General features: G+C 43.6%; 1 protein-coding gene across 1 annotated transcript in view; it reads left to right on the top strand.

The window, feature by feature from the left end:
• The window catches only part of ZCWPW2 (zinc finger CW-type and PWWP domain containing 2), a 113413-nt gene that overhangs the window by 26322 nt on the left and 68316 nt on the right, over positions 1-18775 (top strand). The window contains exon 4 of the mRNA XM_078851333.1: positions 15141-15255. Coding sequence (XP_078707459.1) covers positions 15141-15255 — 115 coding nt within the window. The remainder of the gene's footprint in view (positions 1-15140; positions 15256-18775) is intronic.

Genomic DNA, 18775 nt, shown 5'->3' with positions numbered 1-18775 from the left:
CCAACATAAGTCCAACAGTTTCAGTTTTTCAGTCTCTTGATAAATTGGGACACGTCCACACTTGTACAAGCCCAACAAATCTCCTTCATAGGGGCTATCCTGAACTTGTGTTAGGCCAAGGCATATCTTGTAGCACAGAGTTTCAGGGAAATTTATTAAGCAACCCTACAAAAGCAGTGATAATTCACCTGAGTCTTTAGGTCTCCTGGGCTGTTCCATTTATCACTTTATGCTTATGAATGAAGCTGGTACAGCACTGATTGGCAGCAAAATTAACTCCAAACATGAACTACATGGGAGCTTTCCAGAGCATATTTCCATAAGTCTTCAGGATTCTCTGCTAGTGAGAATTCCCAGACACTGTTTTGCAGGAGTTTATTTCAATTTTCATCTCAACTATTATGATCATCACAGACACATCTGGTGTGTGGACTGGAGAGCTCACCTTCAGGAGGTTGATATACACCAGATATTCTACTCCCTTGTGGACTATGAAGCTCAATATAAGTGTTCTGGAACTCAGTTAATTGTCAGTTCTAATACATATATTTCTTGCAGCTGGCCAAAAGCTATATTATTCAAGTGCTGAGAGCAATATGGTAGCTATGTGTTATATCAACAAAAAGGACATTCTTACTCAACAACTGTCAGCAGCCAGTGGCCTTGTGAGAGTGGTGCCTGGCTCTTGAAGTACACCTGATACCTCTACATCTGACACAAAGAACATTTGCTAGCAGGTTCAAGATTCAGACACAACAGAAGTTGTCACTGGAAAGACCATGGTGGATCTGCTGTTCAAAAATTTGGGTCATTTGTCCATAGACTGTCCTGCTGCTCAATGGGAAGAGACATATCCTTGGTTTTGCTTCAGAGCAGGGATGGATGAAGATTTGATCACAGATGCATTTCTGTTGGCTTGGAACAAAGGAATTCTTTACATCTTCCCACTGATTTCATTGATCCAATGAGTAATCAGAAGAATGCAACAAAACATAGTTCAAGTTGTACTGGCTGCTGCAGCAGGGGCCAGACAATATTGGTACAGAGATGAAGATCTCTTACAGGAGTCTCCATTTCTTGAAATGGTTTTAACTGATTTTCTCTTTCAAGAAGACTCATCCTGCATCCTAATCCAGAGTTGCTTCACCTTGTGCTTTGGTTCACATAACAATGAGTAAATCTGCCCTCATGTGCTGTGGAAGTGCAGGAGATTCTGCTACTATCTAGAAATCTATTTACTCTGAAATGTTACACTTGGAAGTAGAAAAGGATTTTCCTCTATGGGTAGAGGAAAACAGTCCATCTCCTCTTGCAGCAACCATATAACTTATTTGGAGTATTTATTGCATTTAAAGTATCTCAGCTTTTCCTTGCTGACATCTCATGGTGACATCTCAACATATCCTCTACCAGTGAAGGGTTCCCCATGTCAATTATCTCACCATCACAAGATTTCTGAAAAGAATTAATAATATTAATAAGCCTCTGACTACCAGATGCTGGGACTGAACGATAGGGGATGGATCACTTGATAATCACCCTGTTCATTTCCTTTGATGCATCTGGCATTGGCCACTGTTAGAAGGCAGGATACTGGGCTAGATGGACCATTGGTTTGACCCACTGTGGCCATTCTTGTGTTCTTAAATCTCCCTTCTAGTCATAGAACCCGTTCAATCACAGGGCTTTACTTTGGTATTGTAAAGTTGATAGACTCTCCTTCTCAAGCCTTGGGAATGTGCTCTTTGTTTCACATGTTATTAAAGACTGCATTTTTAATCACAAGTACATCTGCAATGAGTGAGTGAGTTGCAGGCTTTAATGGCTAGTCTTGATTTAATCTAATCTGTGTTCTTCTAAAAAAAATTTGTATCTGGGGAAAACTAGATTCAATAATCTAGATATAAGAGGACATTAACTTTTTATTTGGTTGGGACTACAGCTTTGTCTAGATTAGGAAAAGTGCTTTTTTAAAGTTGTTACCTAAATCGAGTTGGCTAATATGATTTGAAACACTTAACATCTAGTGTTGACACCGTTTTTAATAATTTTACAACTGTGTTAAAGTAATAGTGGAAGAAAAAGAAACGCCCCATGCCCAAGTAGCAGAGGAAAAATTTGTATGATCTGTTAAAGATTTCAGCAACCTTTTGGTGCTTATAACAGAAAAGGCAACTAGACTTCCGGAAGATGGAACAAAGCCAACTAGTATAGCATCTCCAGAATAAACTGCACCTCCATGGCTGCCTGTAACAAGCAAAAGACCGTATGATGCTGGCCTTTAATCTGACACCATCAGCTCCTAGGAGGTGGACGTCTACTCTTCTCACAGGAACATCCACTACCTCAAATAAGTGAGTCACAGGAATATTGAGAAGAGATTTACTCTACAAACCTAAAACATCATAAATACTTGATTTATCTAATCCTTCATTCCAAAAAAATCCCCAGAGATGCATGGGAGAAGCCATCGCTCATTTCATCTGGAGAGACTTTATATTTAAATACACCATGAACACACACTTCCTTGTTGAATTTAAAATTGAGATTCTTTTTAATACTTTACTCTGTTTTCTTAAGGAATCTTTTGTGGCCCATGGATATGAAGGAAGCATACTGGAGATGGAAAAACCAAGATATCATAATGACTGAAATAAGAAAGCACAAATTCCTAATGTTTTCATGAGCTTTTTAGTCAGTCTAATGACATTAAGGTCGCATGGATTAACCAGCTTGATTTAAATAAATTCAAGAGGTGTATACAGAAAAGTAAACAAATGCCAGTTATATTAATTTCTAATTAATATATTCAGATATATATATAATATATATTCAGAAATGCAAGTAGTATCAATGAGGATTGAGAAATAGAAACAGCTTACTCATTTTACTACAAAGTGGTCTTGTTCTACTATTGCTACCACAGACGATACATTACTCAGTATTTAGTTTTTGTTAAATTTATAATTTATTTAAGTGAGTTTCCATGTGAAAATATTAAATTGAAGGTATTGGGGGTGTAAAAAAGTAAAGTACTCTTGACATTTTGATCCATATGATTGCTCCCAGAAATGTTTTGCTCAGTGGTTCTGCCCTCTCCCTGACTGATAGCCATTTCAGACACAACCCACCAGAATACCTATACTGATCATTCAGATTTTCCTCAGCTGTCACTCACTCCATTTCTCCCCTCCTGGACTGTTGTGGAGCCACTGATTACCCCAATCTATTGCTATGTAGACCTTGATACTGTATCCATGCCATAATATCAAGGTGCCTCTGTAGTGTCAGGATGCCTAAAATCATTCACCAGCATCATAACTGCTATTTTTGGCATCTTGGAAGTGTAATCATGGACTTAATCCTTGGGCAGAGTGTGGAGTTAAATGGCACTACATTTTTGAGGAGGTATAATCTGTATTATCTTTCATGGCTCCAAAACCAGACAGTTTTCAGATAGTCTTCAGGCTCCTTGTAGACTCCTGAGCCAAGATTAGGCCCACAGTTAGTGAATCTCTATTCTCATCAATATTTGGAATCCATAGTGGGTTTTTTGACATTGCTGCAAATATGTCTCTTCAGATCTTAATACAATATCTTGAACACTCCATGACTTTCCCACTGTTAGATTGCTCTCCAGAATTTGACAGTGAATGAAAATTGGCAGTTTTAACTAGTGTGAGCTAACAGGCACTTGTACTAAAGCACTTCATTAGCAATTTTAGAAGCAGAAAATTAAACATACATAAAGTACCACTGGTATCCATAAATACACTAATGTAACATATATTCATGATTTAAATCAGGCATCTTTCATTCCTAGATTACAAATAGTTTGCCACTGATCCCCACTTTAGGTTTTCTGCACATAGTATATATGACAGATCTAACTGCTCCATTGCATAAAGTTTTAAAAACGGTAAGCTGTCTCAGCACTCGAGGACACACATTTATTCATTGGCGAGGTACACTGATTAACATCATCAGTTTTCTTTCTAACCAACTTGTGAAGAATTCCATTTTGGAATTCCAGTATTGCCCTTAGGAAAATGTTTTTCTCAACTTTTAAATATTTTTCCAGATATTATTTAACAGTCCTTTTATCATTAGTTCCTTGTGTGTAAACTATGTAGTTAATGAAAAAGTATTTTATTCTGTGAGAGAGCTCCATTTGAGCAGTCTCCAAGGCTATATTACTGTTTTTCTATATTACTTTCTTTTGGGTAGTTTTTCATTCTTCTTGAGTCTAGGTAATTCCTTCTTTTGGGGGTAGGGGGAGAATACTAATGGTAGAGCTGCTCATGATATCATTTTTGAGACCTTTCCCAAAACTTCTAGTCAATAAGGTACAGTTTATGCAGAAAACCTTGAACAAGAATTTAGGGCAGAGTTATTTTCTTCCCAGGAGGCAAGATTTTGTTTCTAAAGCCTTAACCTTAAGAGGCTGGGCTGGACTGGTTCTTCAACACAGTTCTGAATTCAAGGAGATCCAAAACATTGCAGTTGAAAGGGGAGTACTGGAGAGCTCTTCAGAACATCAGTGCACTTTCCTTATGATGGAAAATGTTAACTCTACATTCTGAAATTTCTTGCTAACTGGGAAACTTCCCCAGAGCCAAGAATAGTGACAGTGTTTTTGAGAAATCTGCAAACTGAAGCACTAACCATATCCTGATTTGTTAAAGCACATCTAATGTTCAGTTGACAGTTAGATGTGACATCAAAGTCAATGGAACCTACTTCAACAAAACATTTCAGTGTCTTGGGTTCTCTGGTTGCACTTAGCCATAAAAAGGGTTGCAGTGGTGCCATATTTTCTTGGTGTTCTGTGGATGCGTAAATACTAGAAAAATTCTAAAGTCCAGAGGTGTTTTCTGCATGCACAAGAACAAGAAAACACTCTTCCATTCATAGGCAGCAGATCTACTTTATGCCTTCTCTTCATTTCCTTTGCTGCCCCCAAACAGTAAGAAACATCAGACAGGAGAAAGTCCTTTTCATTAGTAAAAAGAAAAGGAGTACTTGTGGCACCTTAGAGACTAACCAATTTATTTGAGCATAAGCTTTCGTGAGCTAAAGCTCACTTTCACGAAAGCTTATGCTCAAATAAATTGGTTAGTCTCTAAGGTGCCACAAGTACTCCTTTTCTTTTTGCAAATACAGACTAACACGGCTGTTACTCTGAAATTTTTCATTAGTGGCTCTTTGCTAGATTTACTGGCCTTGGTTCTTCTTCAAGTGCTTGCTTATGTCCATTCCAAAGTAGATGTGAGCTTGCCCTGAGCACCACTGCCAGAAAGTTTTCCCTCAGTGGTATCCATTGGGTTGGCTCTGCCCACTGGAGTTGCACGCTCGTAGCACTGGTATAAGGGTCATGCCAATCTACAGCCCCCCTCAGTTCCTTCTTACCACATGTTATGATCACTGGAACTGTCTCATCCTTGAGTTCTACAAGTACCCTCTCAGTGGATTTTTCAAAACTTCATTGTATATAATTTATTTCTTGTTCTTAGTAGTTAGTTAGCTTAGCGGAACTCTGATAAGCAGGGTTAGTCTCTGCCCAATACTGGACCAGGCGTTGGCCTCTAAGTTTTAAGCCTCATGCCATAAGCCTGTGCCTGTGAGTTTCCCCCAAGCACTTGTGCAGGAGTGTTGTAAGATCTCCAAAGACTTCAAGCCCTGCCAAAAAGGGCTAAACTAAACTAAAATTTATTCTCTTGGAGCAGTGCTAAGATCTTCCTCAGAGCTGGGTCACTCAGTCTTGGTAGTGAGCACTTCAACCTCTGTAAGGAGCAACTTGACTACTCTTTCGGATCCTTGGCACCGTTCTCCATCACCGACACTGAAAAGAGATGCTCCTTCCACTTCTCGAGAGCCTTGGCACTATCCACCATCCCTGATGCCAAAGAAAGGCTCTCCAGCAAGAGAACCTTGGCACTGCTCTCCGTCACCAATGCTGAGGAAAAAACAGAAGACAGACAGAGGTCAATCCCCAACCCTGAGATTGGAAGGCCAGGGAGACACTAGTAGAGCTGCGCAGCTCCAACAACTCATGTGGTGCCATTGAGTCCGGTCCCAGAGTGGGTACTGTTGAGTCTGGCACCGATAGATTCACTGCCACTGGAGTTACACTGCCCTGGCGGTACTGTTGACATCAGAGGCGTTTGCCATGGCAAGAGACTTACTCTCTGCCCCATCTGTGGCACCTTTGGGAAGGATCTGCGTGGCACAGCCCCAATTGCCTTCAAAGGGGAAACTGGCCGTGATGGCCCATCCCCAGTCTCCTCTCTTCTGGCACCGGTTGGCACAACTCCTCCCTGGTCTTCAGGAAGGGAGTCTGAGATGGATTCATAGGCAGAGTCATATGCCTCCCACAGGAGATGGTGCCCTCACTCCAGTTGGCACTATCCTGCCATGGACCCCAGCCAAGGCATCCCACCATAACGTGGCCCCCAGGAAACTGGCAGATGCCTCCTCTTCTTCTCCTGATGAGGCTGTCACAGGAACAGATGTAATGCTCTCTCAGGATGATTATAAAATGATCAGGATCTCCTCAAGAGAATGGCTCAGAACCTGGGGATCCAGATAAAAGAGATCAGGGAGTGCTCCCATGCCTTGGTAGACAATCTGATGGCAACAGGCCTTTCGAAAGTGTCATTACCCCCTGAATGAGGCCATTACATAACCCATCAAGACATCGTGGCAGACCCCAGCGTCCCTTCAGCTGATCGCAAAGAAAACTGAAAAGAAGTACTTTGTCCCAGCTAAGGGTTATGAATTCTTACGTATTCATCCACTACTGGGCTCTTTGGATTGTGTCAGCAGCCAATGAGTGGGAACTACAGGGGCCAGCCCCCAAGGTCAAAGATGCCAAAATTTAGACCTTTTCAAGTAGAAAGGTCTATTCAACACACAGCCTCCAGCTCAGGATTGCAAACCAGCAGGTGGTACGGAGCAGGTATGATTTTAATCCTGGGACTCCATGTTGAAATGTAAAGAGTTGTTACCCCAGAAATCCAGACAAGAATTTGCAGCTCTTATGAATGAAGGAAAGTCAGTGGCAAAGACATCCCTGAAAATAGCCTTGGATGCGGTGGACTCTGCAGCCCGATCTGTGGCCTCAGCAGTGGCAATGCATAGAAGCTTATGGCTTCAATCCTTGGTCCTGCTGCATGAGGTCCAACAGACCTTGCAGGACCTTCCTTCTGAGGGTATGTCACTCTTTTCTGAGCAGACAGTCTCTAAATTGCACAACCCGAAGATTTCGAGAGCCACCCTGAAGTCCTTAGGACTTTATACACTAGGGCCTGGTATACACTATGAGTTTGTCGGATTTAGCAGCGTTAAATTGAATTAACCCTGCACTCGTCCACACAATGAAGCCATTTTTTCTGACATAAAGGGCTCTTAAAACCGATTTCTGTACTCCACCAACGAGGGGATTAGTGCTGAAATCGACATTGCCGTTTCAAATTAGGGTTAGTGTGGACGCAATTCGAAGGTATTGGCCTCCGGGAGCTATCCCACAGTGCACTGTTGTGACCGCTCTGGACAGTACTCTGAACTCGGATGCACTGGCCAGGTGTACAGGAAAAGCCCCGGGAACTTTTTGAATCTCATTTCCTGATTGGCCAGGCGAGCTCATCAGCACAGGTGACCAGGCAGTCCCAGAATCGAAAAAGAGCTCCAGCATGGACCGAACGGGAGGTACTGGTTCTGATCGCTGTATGGGGAGAGGAATCCGTGCTATCAGAACTACGTTCCAAAAGACGAAATGCCAAAACATTTCAAAAAATCTCCGAGGCCATGAGGGACAGAGGCTACAGCAAGGATGCAACACAGCGTCGTGTGAAACTTAAGGCGCTCAGACAAGCGTACCAGAAAACCAAAGAATCAAATGGATGCTCCGGGACAGAGCCCCAGACATGCTGCTTCTAATGCTGAGCTGCATGCAATTCTAGGGGGGGCTGCCACCACTACCCCACCCCTGTCCGTGGACTCCGATGATGGGGTACTCTTCGCCATACCTGAGGATTTTGCGGATGGGGAAGATGAGGAGGAGGAGGATGAGCTTGAGGAGAGCACACAACACACCGTTCTCCCCGACATCCAGGATCTTTTTATCACCCTGACTGAAGTACCCTCCCAACCCAACGAAGCCGGAGAAGGGACCTCTGGTGAGGTTTTTAAAATATAATACATCTTATAAAAGCAAGCATTTTTTAATGATTAAGTAGCCTTGAAGACTTGGGATGCATTCGTGGCCAGTACAGCTACTGGAAAAGTCTGTTATCGTGTCTGGGGATGGAGTGGAAATCCTCCAGGGACATCTCCTTGAAGCTCTCCTGGAGGTACTCTAAAAGCCTTTGCAGAAGTTTTCTGGGGAGAGCAGCCTTATTCCATCCTCCATGGTAGGACACTTTACCACACCATGCTAGTAGCAAGTAATCTGATATCATTGCATGACAAAGCCTGGCAACATATGGTCCCAGTGTTTGCTGGCATTCAAGCAACATCTGTTCTTTATCTCTCTGTGTTATCCTCAGGAGAGTGATATCGTTCATGGTAACCTGGTTGAAGTAGGGGAATTTAATTAAGGGGACATTCAGAAGTGGCCGTTCCTACTGGGCTGTTTGCCTGTGGCTGAAAAGAAATCCTCTCCGCAGTTAGCCACACAGAGGGAGGGGGAGGGGGCATAGGCACTGAGCTGTTCGTGTTTGGCTAGCAGGGATCTTCCCTGATACCAGACACATGGTGGGGTGAGGGGTAAAGCAATCATCCCATAGAATTAGATTGCGGGGGGTTAGTTTGGTTTCTGCTGCTGCACGTTAACAGGAAAACCGCAGCACTAAATGGCCTACTCAGCATGCTTTGCTTGGTATGGGAGAGGAGGGCGCTGCTGTTATGAAGGTTACAGAAGCCAAAAGACTATGGCTTACCATGGCCGCCTGCAAGCTGAATTCTGTTGCCCGGCACTGTGTGTGTGATCTATAACACCAAAGCTGCAGGCACTCAATATAAGATGCAAAATGCGACCTTGTACCAAAATCACATGTGCTATGTAATGTGAATAGTGTTGTTCACCGTGAAAGAATATAGCCATTGTTCTGTAAAATGTATCTTTTTAAACACTTCGCTCCCTTTTTTTCCTTCAGCAGCTGCAAATGTTTCAAGCCTCCCTCCTCCGTCCCAAACGCTATCTCAGATAAGGTGGCGAAAAAAATGCACGTGCAATGAAATGTTCTCTGAGCTCATGCAGTTGTCCGGCACTGACAGAGCTCAGCAGAATGTGTGGAGGGACACAATAGCAGAGTACAGGAAAGTGGCCTATGAACGTGAGGAAAGGTGGCAGCAGGAAGATCAGAGGAGGCATGAGGCAACACTGGGGCTACTGCGGGATCAAACGGACATGCTCCAGCATCTGGTGGAGGTTCATGAATAGCAGCAGGATCACAGACTGCCGCTGCAGCCCCTGTTAAACCGCCTTCCCTTCTCCCCAAGTTCCATAACCTCCTCATCCAGACGCCCAAGAACGCGGGGTGGGGGGAGGCTCTGGGCACCCAACCGCTCCACCCCAGTGGACAGCCCAAGCAACAGAAGGCTGTCATTCAACGAGTTTTGAAGTGGCCTTTTCCTTCCCTCCTACCCTCCTCCCACACCCCACCTGGGCTACCTTGTGAGTTATCTCCCTATTTGTATAATCAATTAATAAAGAATACATGTTTTTTAAATGATAGTGATTTTATTTCCTTTGCAAGCAAGCTGTGATCGAAGGAGGGAGGGCGGGTGGCTTACAGGGAATTTAGAGTCAACCAAGGGGGCGCGTTTGTTTCTCCTTGATGAAAACAGAAGTGTCACACAGTACCCTGGCCAGTCATGAAACTGGTTTTCAAAGCTTCTCTGACGCACAGCGCTTCCTGCTGTGCTCTTCTAACCACCCTGGTGTCTGTCTGCGTGTATTCAGTGGCCAGGCGATTTGCCTTAACCTCCCACCCTGCCATAAACGTCTTCCCCCTTACTCTCACAGAGATTGTGGAGCACACAGCAAGCAGCAATAACAATGGGAATATTGGTTTCACTGAGGTCTGAGCGAGTCAGAAAAACTGTGCCAGTGACCCTTTAAACATCCCAATGCACACTCTACCACCATTCTGCACTTGCTAAGCCTATAGTTGAACAGCTCCTTACTACTGTCCAGGGTGCCTGCGTATGGCTTCATGAGCCAGGGCATTAAGGGGTAGGCTGGGTCCCCAAGGATAACTATTTGCATTTCAACATCCCCAATGGTTATTTTCTGGTCTGAGAAGTAAATCCCTTCCTGCAGCCATTTAAACAGACCAGAGTTCCTCAAGATGGAAGCGTCATGAACCTTTCCTGGCCACCCCACGTTGATGTTGGTGAAACGTCCCTTGTGATCCACCAGTGCTTGCAGCACTATTGAAAAGTACCCCTTGTGGTTTATGTACTGGCTGCCCTGGTGGTCCGGTCCTAAGATACGGATATGCGTTCCGTCTATAGCCCCACCACAGTTAGGGAATTCCATTGCAGCAAAGCCATCTAGTATGACCTGCACATTTCCCAGAGTCACTACCTTTGATAGCAGCAGCTCAATGTTTGCGTTGGCTACTTGCATCACAGCAACCCCCACAGTAGATTTGCCCACTCCAAATTGATTCCCGACTGATGGATAGCTGTCTGGCGTTGCAAGCTTCCATAGGGCTATTGCCACTCACTTGTGAACTGTGAGGGCTGCTCTCATCTTGGTATTCTTGTGCTTCAAGGCAGGGGAAAGCAAGTCCCAAAGTTCCATGAAAGTGCCCTTATGCATGTGAAAGTTTCAGATCCACTGGGAATCATCGCAAACCTGCAACACTATGTGGTCCCACCACTCTGCTTGTTTCCCGGGCCCAGAATCGGCGTTCCACAGCATGAGCCTGCCCCAGTAACACCATCATCTTCAAATTACCGGGGACCGCAGTTTTAGAGTAATCTGTGTTCATTTCCTCATCACCGCGTTGCTGTCACCTCCTCGCCTGTTTTTTCAGGTGCTGGTTCTGCATAAACTGCACGATAATGCGCGAGGTGTTTATAATGGTCATAACTGCTGCGGTGAGCTGAACAGGCTCCATGCTTGCCGTGCTCTGGCATCTGCTTGGGCAATCCAGGGAAAAGGGCGCGTAATGATTTTCTGCTGTTGCTTTCATGGAGGGAGGGTTGACTGACAACATTTACCCATAACCACCCGTGACAAATTTTTGGCCCCATTAGGCATTGGGAGCTCAGCCCAGAATTCCAATGGGCAGCGGCGACTGTGGGAACTGTGGGATAGCTACCCACAGTGCACCGCTCGGAATGTTGACGCTTGCCACGGTATTGTGGATGCACACCACCGAATTAATGCTGAATTAATGTGCTTAGTGTGGATGCATGCACTCGACTTTATACACTCTGTTCCCAAAACCCGACTTCTGTAACATTGGAGTACTTTTGTGGTATAGAAATGGCTGAGCATCCAGGAGGAAACATCATAAGAACACTTACTTCCATATCTCAATCTTTCAGGGACACAGAGGATTCCTCAGATTCATCATGAACCATGTGCACTATCAATTTGTGGTTCTCCTGTTCAGCCTGTCACTGGCCCCTTGGGTGTCATGCAGTGTATGACAGTCATCGCAGCCTTCTTGAGAATACAAAGGGGTTCAGGTCTACCCTTACCTTGATGACTGACTTCTGGACAGAGGTTGGATCAAGGTCCAGGTGGAGTCCGATATAAAGTTAATCCAGACAACATTCCAGGACTTGAGCCTGCTGATAAATGTGCAGAAGTCTGTCCTCTCCCAGGGGTGAAAGTGGGCCGGTATCGTGTACCAGTAAGAAGCCGGTACTGGCCCCTCCCCCCCCGCACTCCCGTTGGCGGCCCTGGGGGAGGTAATATGGGCAACAACATTAAAGCGCTGCCCCCACACACACACACACACACTCCTAGACCTCTCTGTGGAGACGCCAGTTCTATTTCTGTAGCCAGACCTGATCTCCCAGGACCACAGCTGCCTGCCTTGAGTCCCTTCATCTGACAGCCTGGAAGCTCCATGGCGGAACCCCACAGAACTAGCATGCTCAGGACACATTTGTTAGGTATTTCTAGAAAGCAGAAAGCCGTCCACCAAAGCTACTTACCTGGCAAAGTGAAAAAGGTTCTCAATCTGGTGTATCGGTGTCTCACTTATGCAGTCCACAATACCATTTATTTTGGACACCTTACTACACCTGAAACAAGTTCTAACTGTTTCATCTCCTAGGGTTCACCTGGCCTCAATCTCAGCTTTTCCCCCATGGGTGAATGGCCATTCCGTGTTCTCAAACACCATAGTAATTGGTTTCTTAAAGGCCTTGAGGGATTGTACCCCCACGTATGGCAACCAGTCTCTCCCTGGGACCTCAACCTGGTATTGTCAAAACTGACAGGACTTCCATTTGAGCTGCTGGCAACATATTGTCTGCTCTACCTGTCCTGGAAGGTGACCTTCCTGGTGGCCATTATGTCTGCCAGAAGGGTCTCAGAGATCCAGGCCCTCACTTCAGAACCACCATATTCTTCAGAACCATGGTATCCTTAAAAGGAGAAGGTCCAATTGCATCCTCATCCAGCTTTCCTTCCAAAGATGGTTTCACAGTTCCATATAAGTCAGGATATTTTCCTACTGGTCTTCTATCCAAAACCACATGTCAACAGAGAAGAACAGAGACTCCACTCGCTAGACGTCAGATGCCACTGGCTTTCTACATAGAAAGTACTAAGCCATTTCGGAAAACTACTCAGCTATTCATGGCCGTTGCAGACAGAATGGAAGGTCTTTCCATCTCAGCCCAGAGAAATTCATCATGGATCATATCCTGCATCTGCACATGCTATGACCTGGCAAAGGTCCCTGCTCCTCCTCCTGCCCTGATAGCACATTCCACAAGGGCCCAAGCATCTTCGGCAGCATTCATAGCACAAGTTCTTCTCCAGGACATTTGTAGATCAGCAATGTGGTCATCAGTTCACACTTTTGCATCTCACTGCACCGTCACCAAGCAGGCTAGAGACAATGCTGTATTTGGCCAAGCGGTGTTGCAATCAACATGTCAGTCTCTGAACCCTCCACCTGCACCTGCTTAGGAGTCACCTACATTGGAATGCACAAGAGCAAGCACGCAAAAAAGAAAAAAATAGTTACTAACCTTTCCGTAACTTATTCTTCGAGATGTGTTGCTCTTGGCTATTCCAAGACCTTCCTTCCTACACCTGTGTCAGAGTTGGCCGGCAAGAAGGAAATGAGGGAGCTGTAGATTGGCAGGACCCTTTATGCTGGGGCTATGACTGTGCGACTCCAGGGGGAACCAGAGCTGACCTGCTGGATAATACTGAGGGAAAACTTTCTGGCGGCTGTGCTCGGGGTGAGCATGCACCTTCATTGGAATGGACATAAGTAGTGTATCTCAAAGTACAAGAGTTACAGAAAGCTTGGTAATCATTTTTTCTCAGACCTCATTATATTGTCTTTTCAATTACTTCTGCATATTCCCATAAAAAAAATCTGTTGACATAAAGAGCCCAAAAATACTCAGTCAGGGAAGCTCCAGTAAACATCTTAGAAGTTGGTAGACGATGACTTTCATTAGCAGTATTCAATATTCTTGATCACAGAGAGAGAAAAACCTACAACTTCTGAATATGCATGGATAAGATGCAGATTTAAATAGTGGGGCCTACCAACAAGATAAAACCATTTTTTTCAGGATGGATTTGCCCTGCCACAAATGTTCCTTGTAAACGTGTTTCAGCCATATATGGATATATTCATTATGGGACTGAGGATAGTATGGCAAGAATAAATTTCACTCTTACATCAAACATTTCAAATTGTTTTTTCTTCTCCAAGATATCAGTTTCCTTTATAGTAATGAAATTTCAGCTGTTATGTCTCACTGCATATTATAGAAGAGCTAAAATGCTATTTTAAAATGTTCAGTGTTTCCATATATGCAGTATTGCAGCTTCTACTCATCCACAGCAAGTAAATTACTTGAGCAGTTGAGTAGAATCTGGTGCTTAATCTGTAGACTGTGCTGCCAACTCCTCTAAGAGCTGCCTTTAGTAGTCCTTTCAAAATGCAGTCATCTGTACTCTTCTTACTGTTTCATTCTCTTCCTAGAGCTCTGCATCCGGAATATAGGTGAGGATAGCTCAAGGCTGCAAAGAGCTGAAGGAGGAGATCCAAGAAGCCCCAAGAGAGTCTTCAACAGACCTACCTTAATCATGTTGTGCGGCATCCTTTTGGTGCCTCTACCACTTCACCCTCCCCCAGTGGCAGCACTCCTTCCACCATCACCACATCCTTCTTCCATAAAAGCATGTTCTCTCTTCTTCCTTCCTTCCGCTTACTCACACAATCACCACATCATCTCACTTTCTCCTCTCCAGATAACTAGCCCAGACAGTACTTTCCATCTCCCACTACAAAGTAGGCTACATTTGCAAAGTTTACACAAATCTTACAAACACAGACTGGAATAGTAGGTATTTCCTGGTCTAGTACGTTTTTGCAAGGCTGCATTAATATTGTAGTCAGGTAGTTCTTTCAGATAAAAAATAAATATTATGTAGTCACATCTTGTTATAGATCAGGATAAACTTTCTCTAGGAGTGTTTCATAAAAGGTTTACGAATGATATTGTAAGTATTCTGGTGAATGAAGATAATTTTGTGGTTTCATTCTGCAGTCCGTATAGACTCGAAATGTTGATTTCATTTAGTAGGAAGTTAAACACAATAAAGAGCTACAGAACTGGGCTCTCTGCAGCACTTTGGAATTCACATTCTATGTTGAAAGGGGCCCAATTACAAAAAAAAATACCAGAAAATTTTTATCCTTTACATCCAGAGTAATTTACCAGACATAGATACAGGAGCATTTATCTTGAACTGAAGCCCTCTGAGTTAATCTAAATGCTTTGCTGTCTAGAATTCTTTTCTAGTCATTGTTAAATATTTCTGAAGTACTATTTTTTGTTTGTTTTTTTAACTCATGCAAAGTGTAGAAAAATGGAGTAACGGTGAGGTATTTAGTAAAAGTTTCTCTTTATTTCCATAGCCAGAACAATGCAAGAGAAAAAAGAAATGGTATAAAAGTGCATTGGAAGAAGCAAACAAATTACTTGCATTTTCTGCTCCGCAAAGACGTGAAATGTGCCAGCTATCAGAAAATGGTATAATTCATATTTTTCAGCACTGTTTGTAAATAAAGTTATAGTCATATGCAGAGAGGTTTTTTCAGTCATAATGATGGAAGATTTTCTTTTTAAGAACATGCTAATATTATAATAGGAAAAATGAAGTGTGTGTAGTATAGTATATGTCTCACTCTCAATGGATTTCCTTCACAGATGCCCTTATATTGAAAGGAGATGTTGATTCACAAGTAATTTTATAATTGAGTATTATTAAAATAAATTACTTTACATGGCTAGTGAGAAAGTGATGTGCAATTACTCTTGTCTAAGATATTAAAAAAATTGGTTGGTTTAAAAGGACCTTGCCATTCATAAGCCGAAGGTTATGACAAGCCTTAAGTTTAAAAACGAACCTGTTTTATCTAAGCATAAACCATAAAAGGCAAAAAAAGACAAAAGGAAGTATACGGTTGATATTTTTTTCCATGACCAGTCTGTAGTCTACAATGTAGTTTGTAAAGAGATGGATAGCACAGTTAGTGCTAGTCTGGCTAGGGAAACTGAGAAAATCATTTTAGCACTGTTCTGAGAAAAACAATATTTAAAAATCATCTTTTTAGCTTGCTTTTGTCTTAGATAATTGATCTAAACTTTTGTTTAAAGTACAGTGTTAAATTACATGAAAACAACCATATGCTCTTTTCTTCTTTTGGAATATTGCAGACAAACATCTTCACAGTTAACCTTTAAGTTAGCTTTATTTTTTATTGTTCTGTAAGTAGTGAAGTTCTGTTGACTTTCACAGTTGGGGAGTAAGCTATTTTGCGATTTTTGTTTTTGTAATGGGGTTGGTATGCCTAGTGCTCTGTATGAGTGCTACTTTTTATTTTTCTGTAAATCCGGAGAAATAACATTAACCATCGCAATTAAACCAACGAGTACAATATTATTAATAAAAAGATAATGTGCTAAGGATACATATAGTTGATAGCTAAGAGTAGTGAGGCATGTTCATCAAAAATAGGAGTCTTGTGCATTGTAGCTATATTTTCATATTGTGTATCCAGCATTATTTAATCCCCTAGGAGCTCATCAGACTTAAAGTTATGATGTAAACATGTGTTGCTTTTACAAATTGACAGCATACTTTGAGGTTATCCCAATGTAATTCTAAGCCCCAACTCATGCTAGACAACTATGAAGAGATTTACCAGTGGGAACCTCAGGTAATATTGTTTTTCAGGTGTATACAGTGCCTCCTAGAGTGCAACTACTGCAGTACTGTTTGACAAGATGCTCACTTCTGCCTGAACTGGGCTAGCAAAGTGTATAAAACATTGGAGGACCTGGATTCTTCCCATCCACTCTGGGAAGCTAGCACTATTAGCAGCATTATCTTAGAACAGTCCTTGTATTCATCCTCAGACCAGGGACACTAGTAAATGAAGGATCCTTGTATACTATCTCCATCCCCCTGTATACCTGCACAAAGCTGGGCACAGTCAAACACTGTTCTAAACATTGTATATATGTATTTGTTCCTGAAGTATTTTACTCAAAATGCAGAATTTCAGTTTGTGTAATATTAAATGCACCACAGCATCTCTCCAGTCTGGCACTTAAAGACTTACCTGCACTCATTTACCCCAAAGTTAGCCGTAGTGCCATTTATTTTGTCATGGGAACTTTTCTTCTATTACTAAAATGTTAACATCTCAGATAACATTTCAGCTGGGTTTTGCACAAACAGCCTTTCCAAAACACTCCTTGAGTATCTTGTCTCTTTTGGGACTCAGCTTAGCCAAATTAAATCACTTTATGGGAAGGGAGAGCTTGTGTACCCTCTACACCAAGAAAAGGTTCTGTAATACTAGTAAATTAAATCTGCTCCTGTTTAAAAGCCAAATCTAAGCATTATTGCTTAGGAAGTATATGAAGATAAAAGATGGTTACTCACCTTCTTGTAACTGTTGTTCTTCGAGAGGTGTTGTTGACATCCATTCCAATGAGGTGTGCAAGTGCTGCATGCACGGTTGTCGGAAACTCTTTCCCTTAGCAGCTCCCATCGGATTGGCCAGGGAGCCCCCTAGAGTGGCTCTCTCATGGCACTCAATGTATGGCCCTGCCAACCTGATCCCCCTTCGGTTCTTTCTTGCTGGCTACTCCGACAGAGGGGAAGGAGGATGGGTATTGGAATGAACGTGAACAGCACCTCTCGAAGAACAACAGTTACAAAAATGTGAGTAACCATCTTTTCTTTGAGTGATTGTTCACGTCTGTTCCAATTAGATGACTCCAAAGGTCTCCCATGGGGGTGGGGTGATGGTATGTGCTGTGGAGTCGGTTGAGTGAGGCGATGATATGTGCTGCAGAGTCGGTTGAGTGAGGCCTTCAGGGATGTCCTGGCAACTGCCTTATCCTCCACGACCAGATGCGAGAACTCAGCGTTCGAGTCAGTGGGAAGTAACTCCTTATATTTTGACATGGAGTCCCATGAGTTAAAATTATACTTGCTGTGAGGATAGCTTGCTGGTTAGCTATCGTCAGCTGTAGACCTCGTGTGGCATAAATTTTCCTGCCAAAGAGGTCCATCCATTTGGCCTCTTTGGCCTTAGGAGCTGGTGCTTGTTGACTCTGATGCTCCTTCTCATTTACCGCAGAGACCACCAGGGAGCAAGGGTGTGAGAACAAAAATTCATAGCCCTAAGAGGGTACAAAGTATTTTATTTCCACATCCCTGGCAGTCGGTGGAATGGAGTCTGGAATCTGCCACAAAGCACTATAATTGTTGCCAATAGTCTTAATTACTGGCAATGCCACTCTGGAAGGGCCCTCCAGTGTAAGAATGTCCACCACTGGGTCCTCTGGCTCAATGACTTCCTCCGCCTGTAGGCCCATATTACGGGCGATGTGGCAGAGTAGGTCCCGGTGGGCCCTGTGGTCGATTGGTGGAGGACCTGAAGTTGAGGCCACTGCCTCATCAGGTGAAGACAAGGAAGAGGCTAGTGGAGTCACAGGGTCGTCATGGCCCACCATGTGCTCAGGTTGGTCCTGGGCCGCGTTGGTGCCAGTTCTGATGTGTCCTCTGTAGTATGCGGGGGCAGTCTGGATAGAGCCACCTCTGTGGTACGAGGGGTGGTTCTGTCCACTGGTGACTGTGCCCGGTGATGCCCCAATATAATGGACCTAGAAACCCTGGAAGGCGTACCCTGGGCCTGATGGTAAGCCCAAGGGGTCCAGAAGGGCCATTGTGCAGTGAGTCGCCATTGAGGTTGCCAGGATGAAGGAGCGTGTCTCCTGCGCTTGACTGACCTGTGTCTACTATGCCATGAGTAGTAGGAGCCGTCTTCAGAGTCCAAGGATCCTGAGGGCGACAATGATGGCGGTGCCAAGGATCCCTGTGCTGGCGGTTGGTGCTGAGAAGAGGAAGTCAGAGATCGGTGCCACAACGACTGTGTAGACGAACGATGTTAACTTTCCTGCGACTAAAACTCGTTCCGCAAGGCCGGTGCCGGGGAGCAGTTCCTATGTTCTGATGCCATATCATGGTGCCAGG

This window comes from Lepidochelys kempii, chromosome 2, assembly GCF_965140285.1.
Source record: "Lepidochelys kempii isolate rLepKem1 chromosome 2, rLepKem1.hap1, whole genome shotgun sequence".
NCBI lineage: Eukaryota > Metazoa > Chordata > Testudines > Cheloniidae > Lepidochelys > Lepidochelys kempii.
The sequence above is the reverse complement of the archived record's forward strand: the minus strand, read 5'-3'. Positions and strand labels throughout refer to the sequence as shown.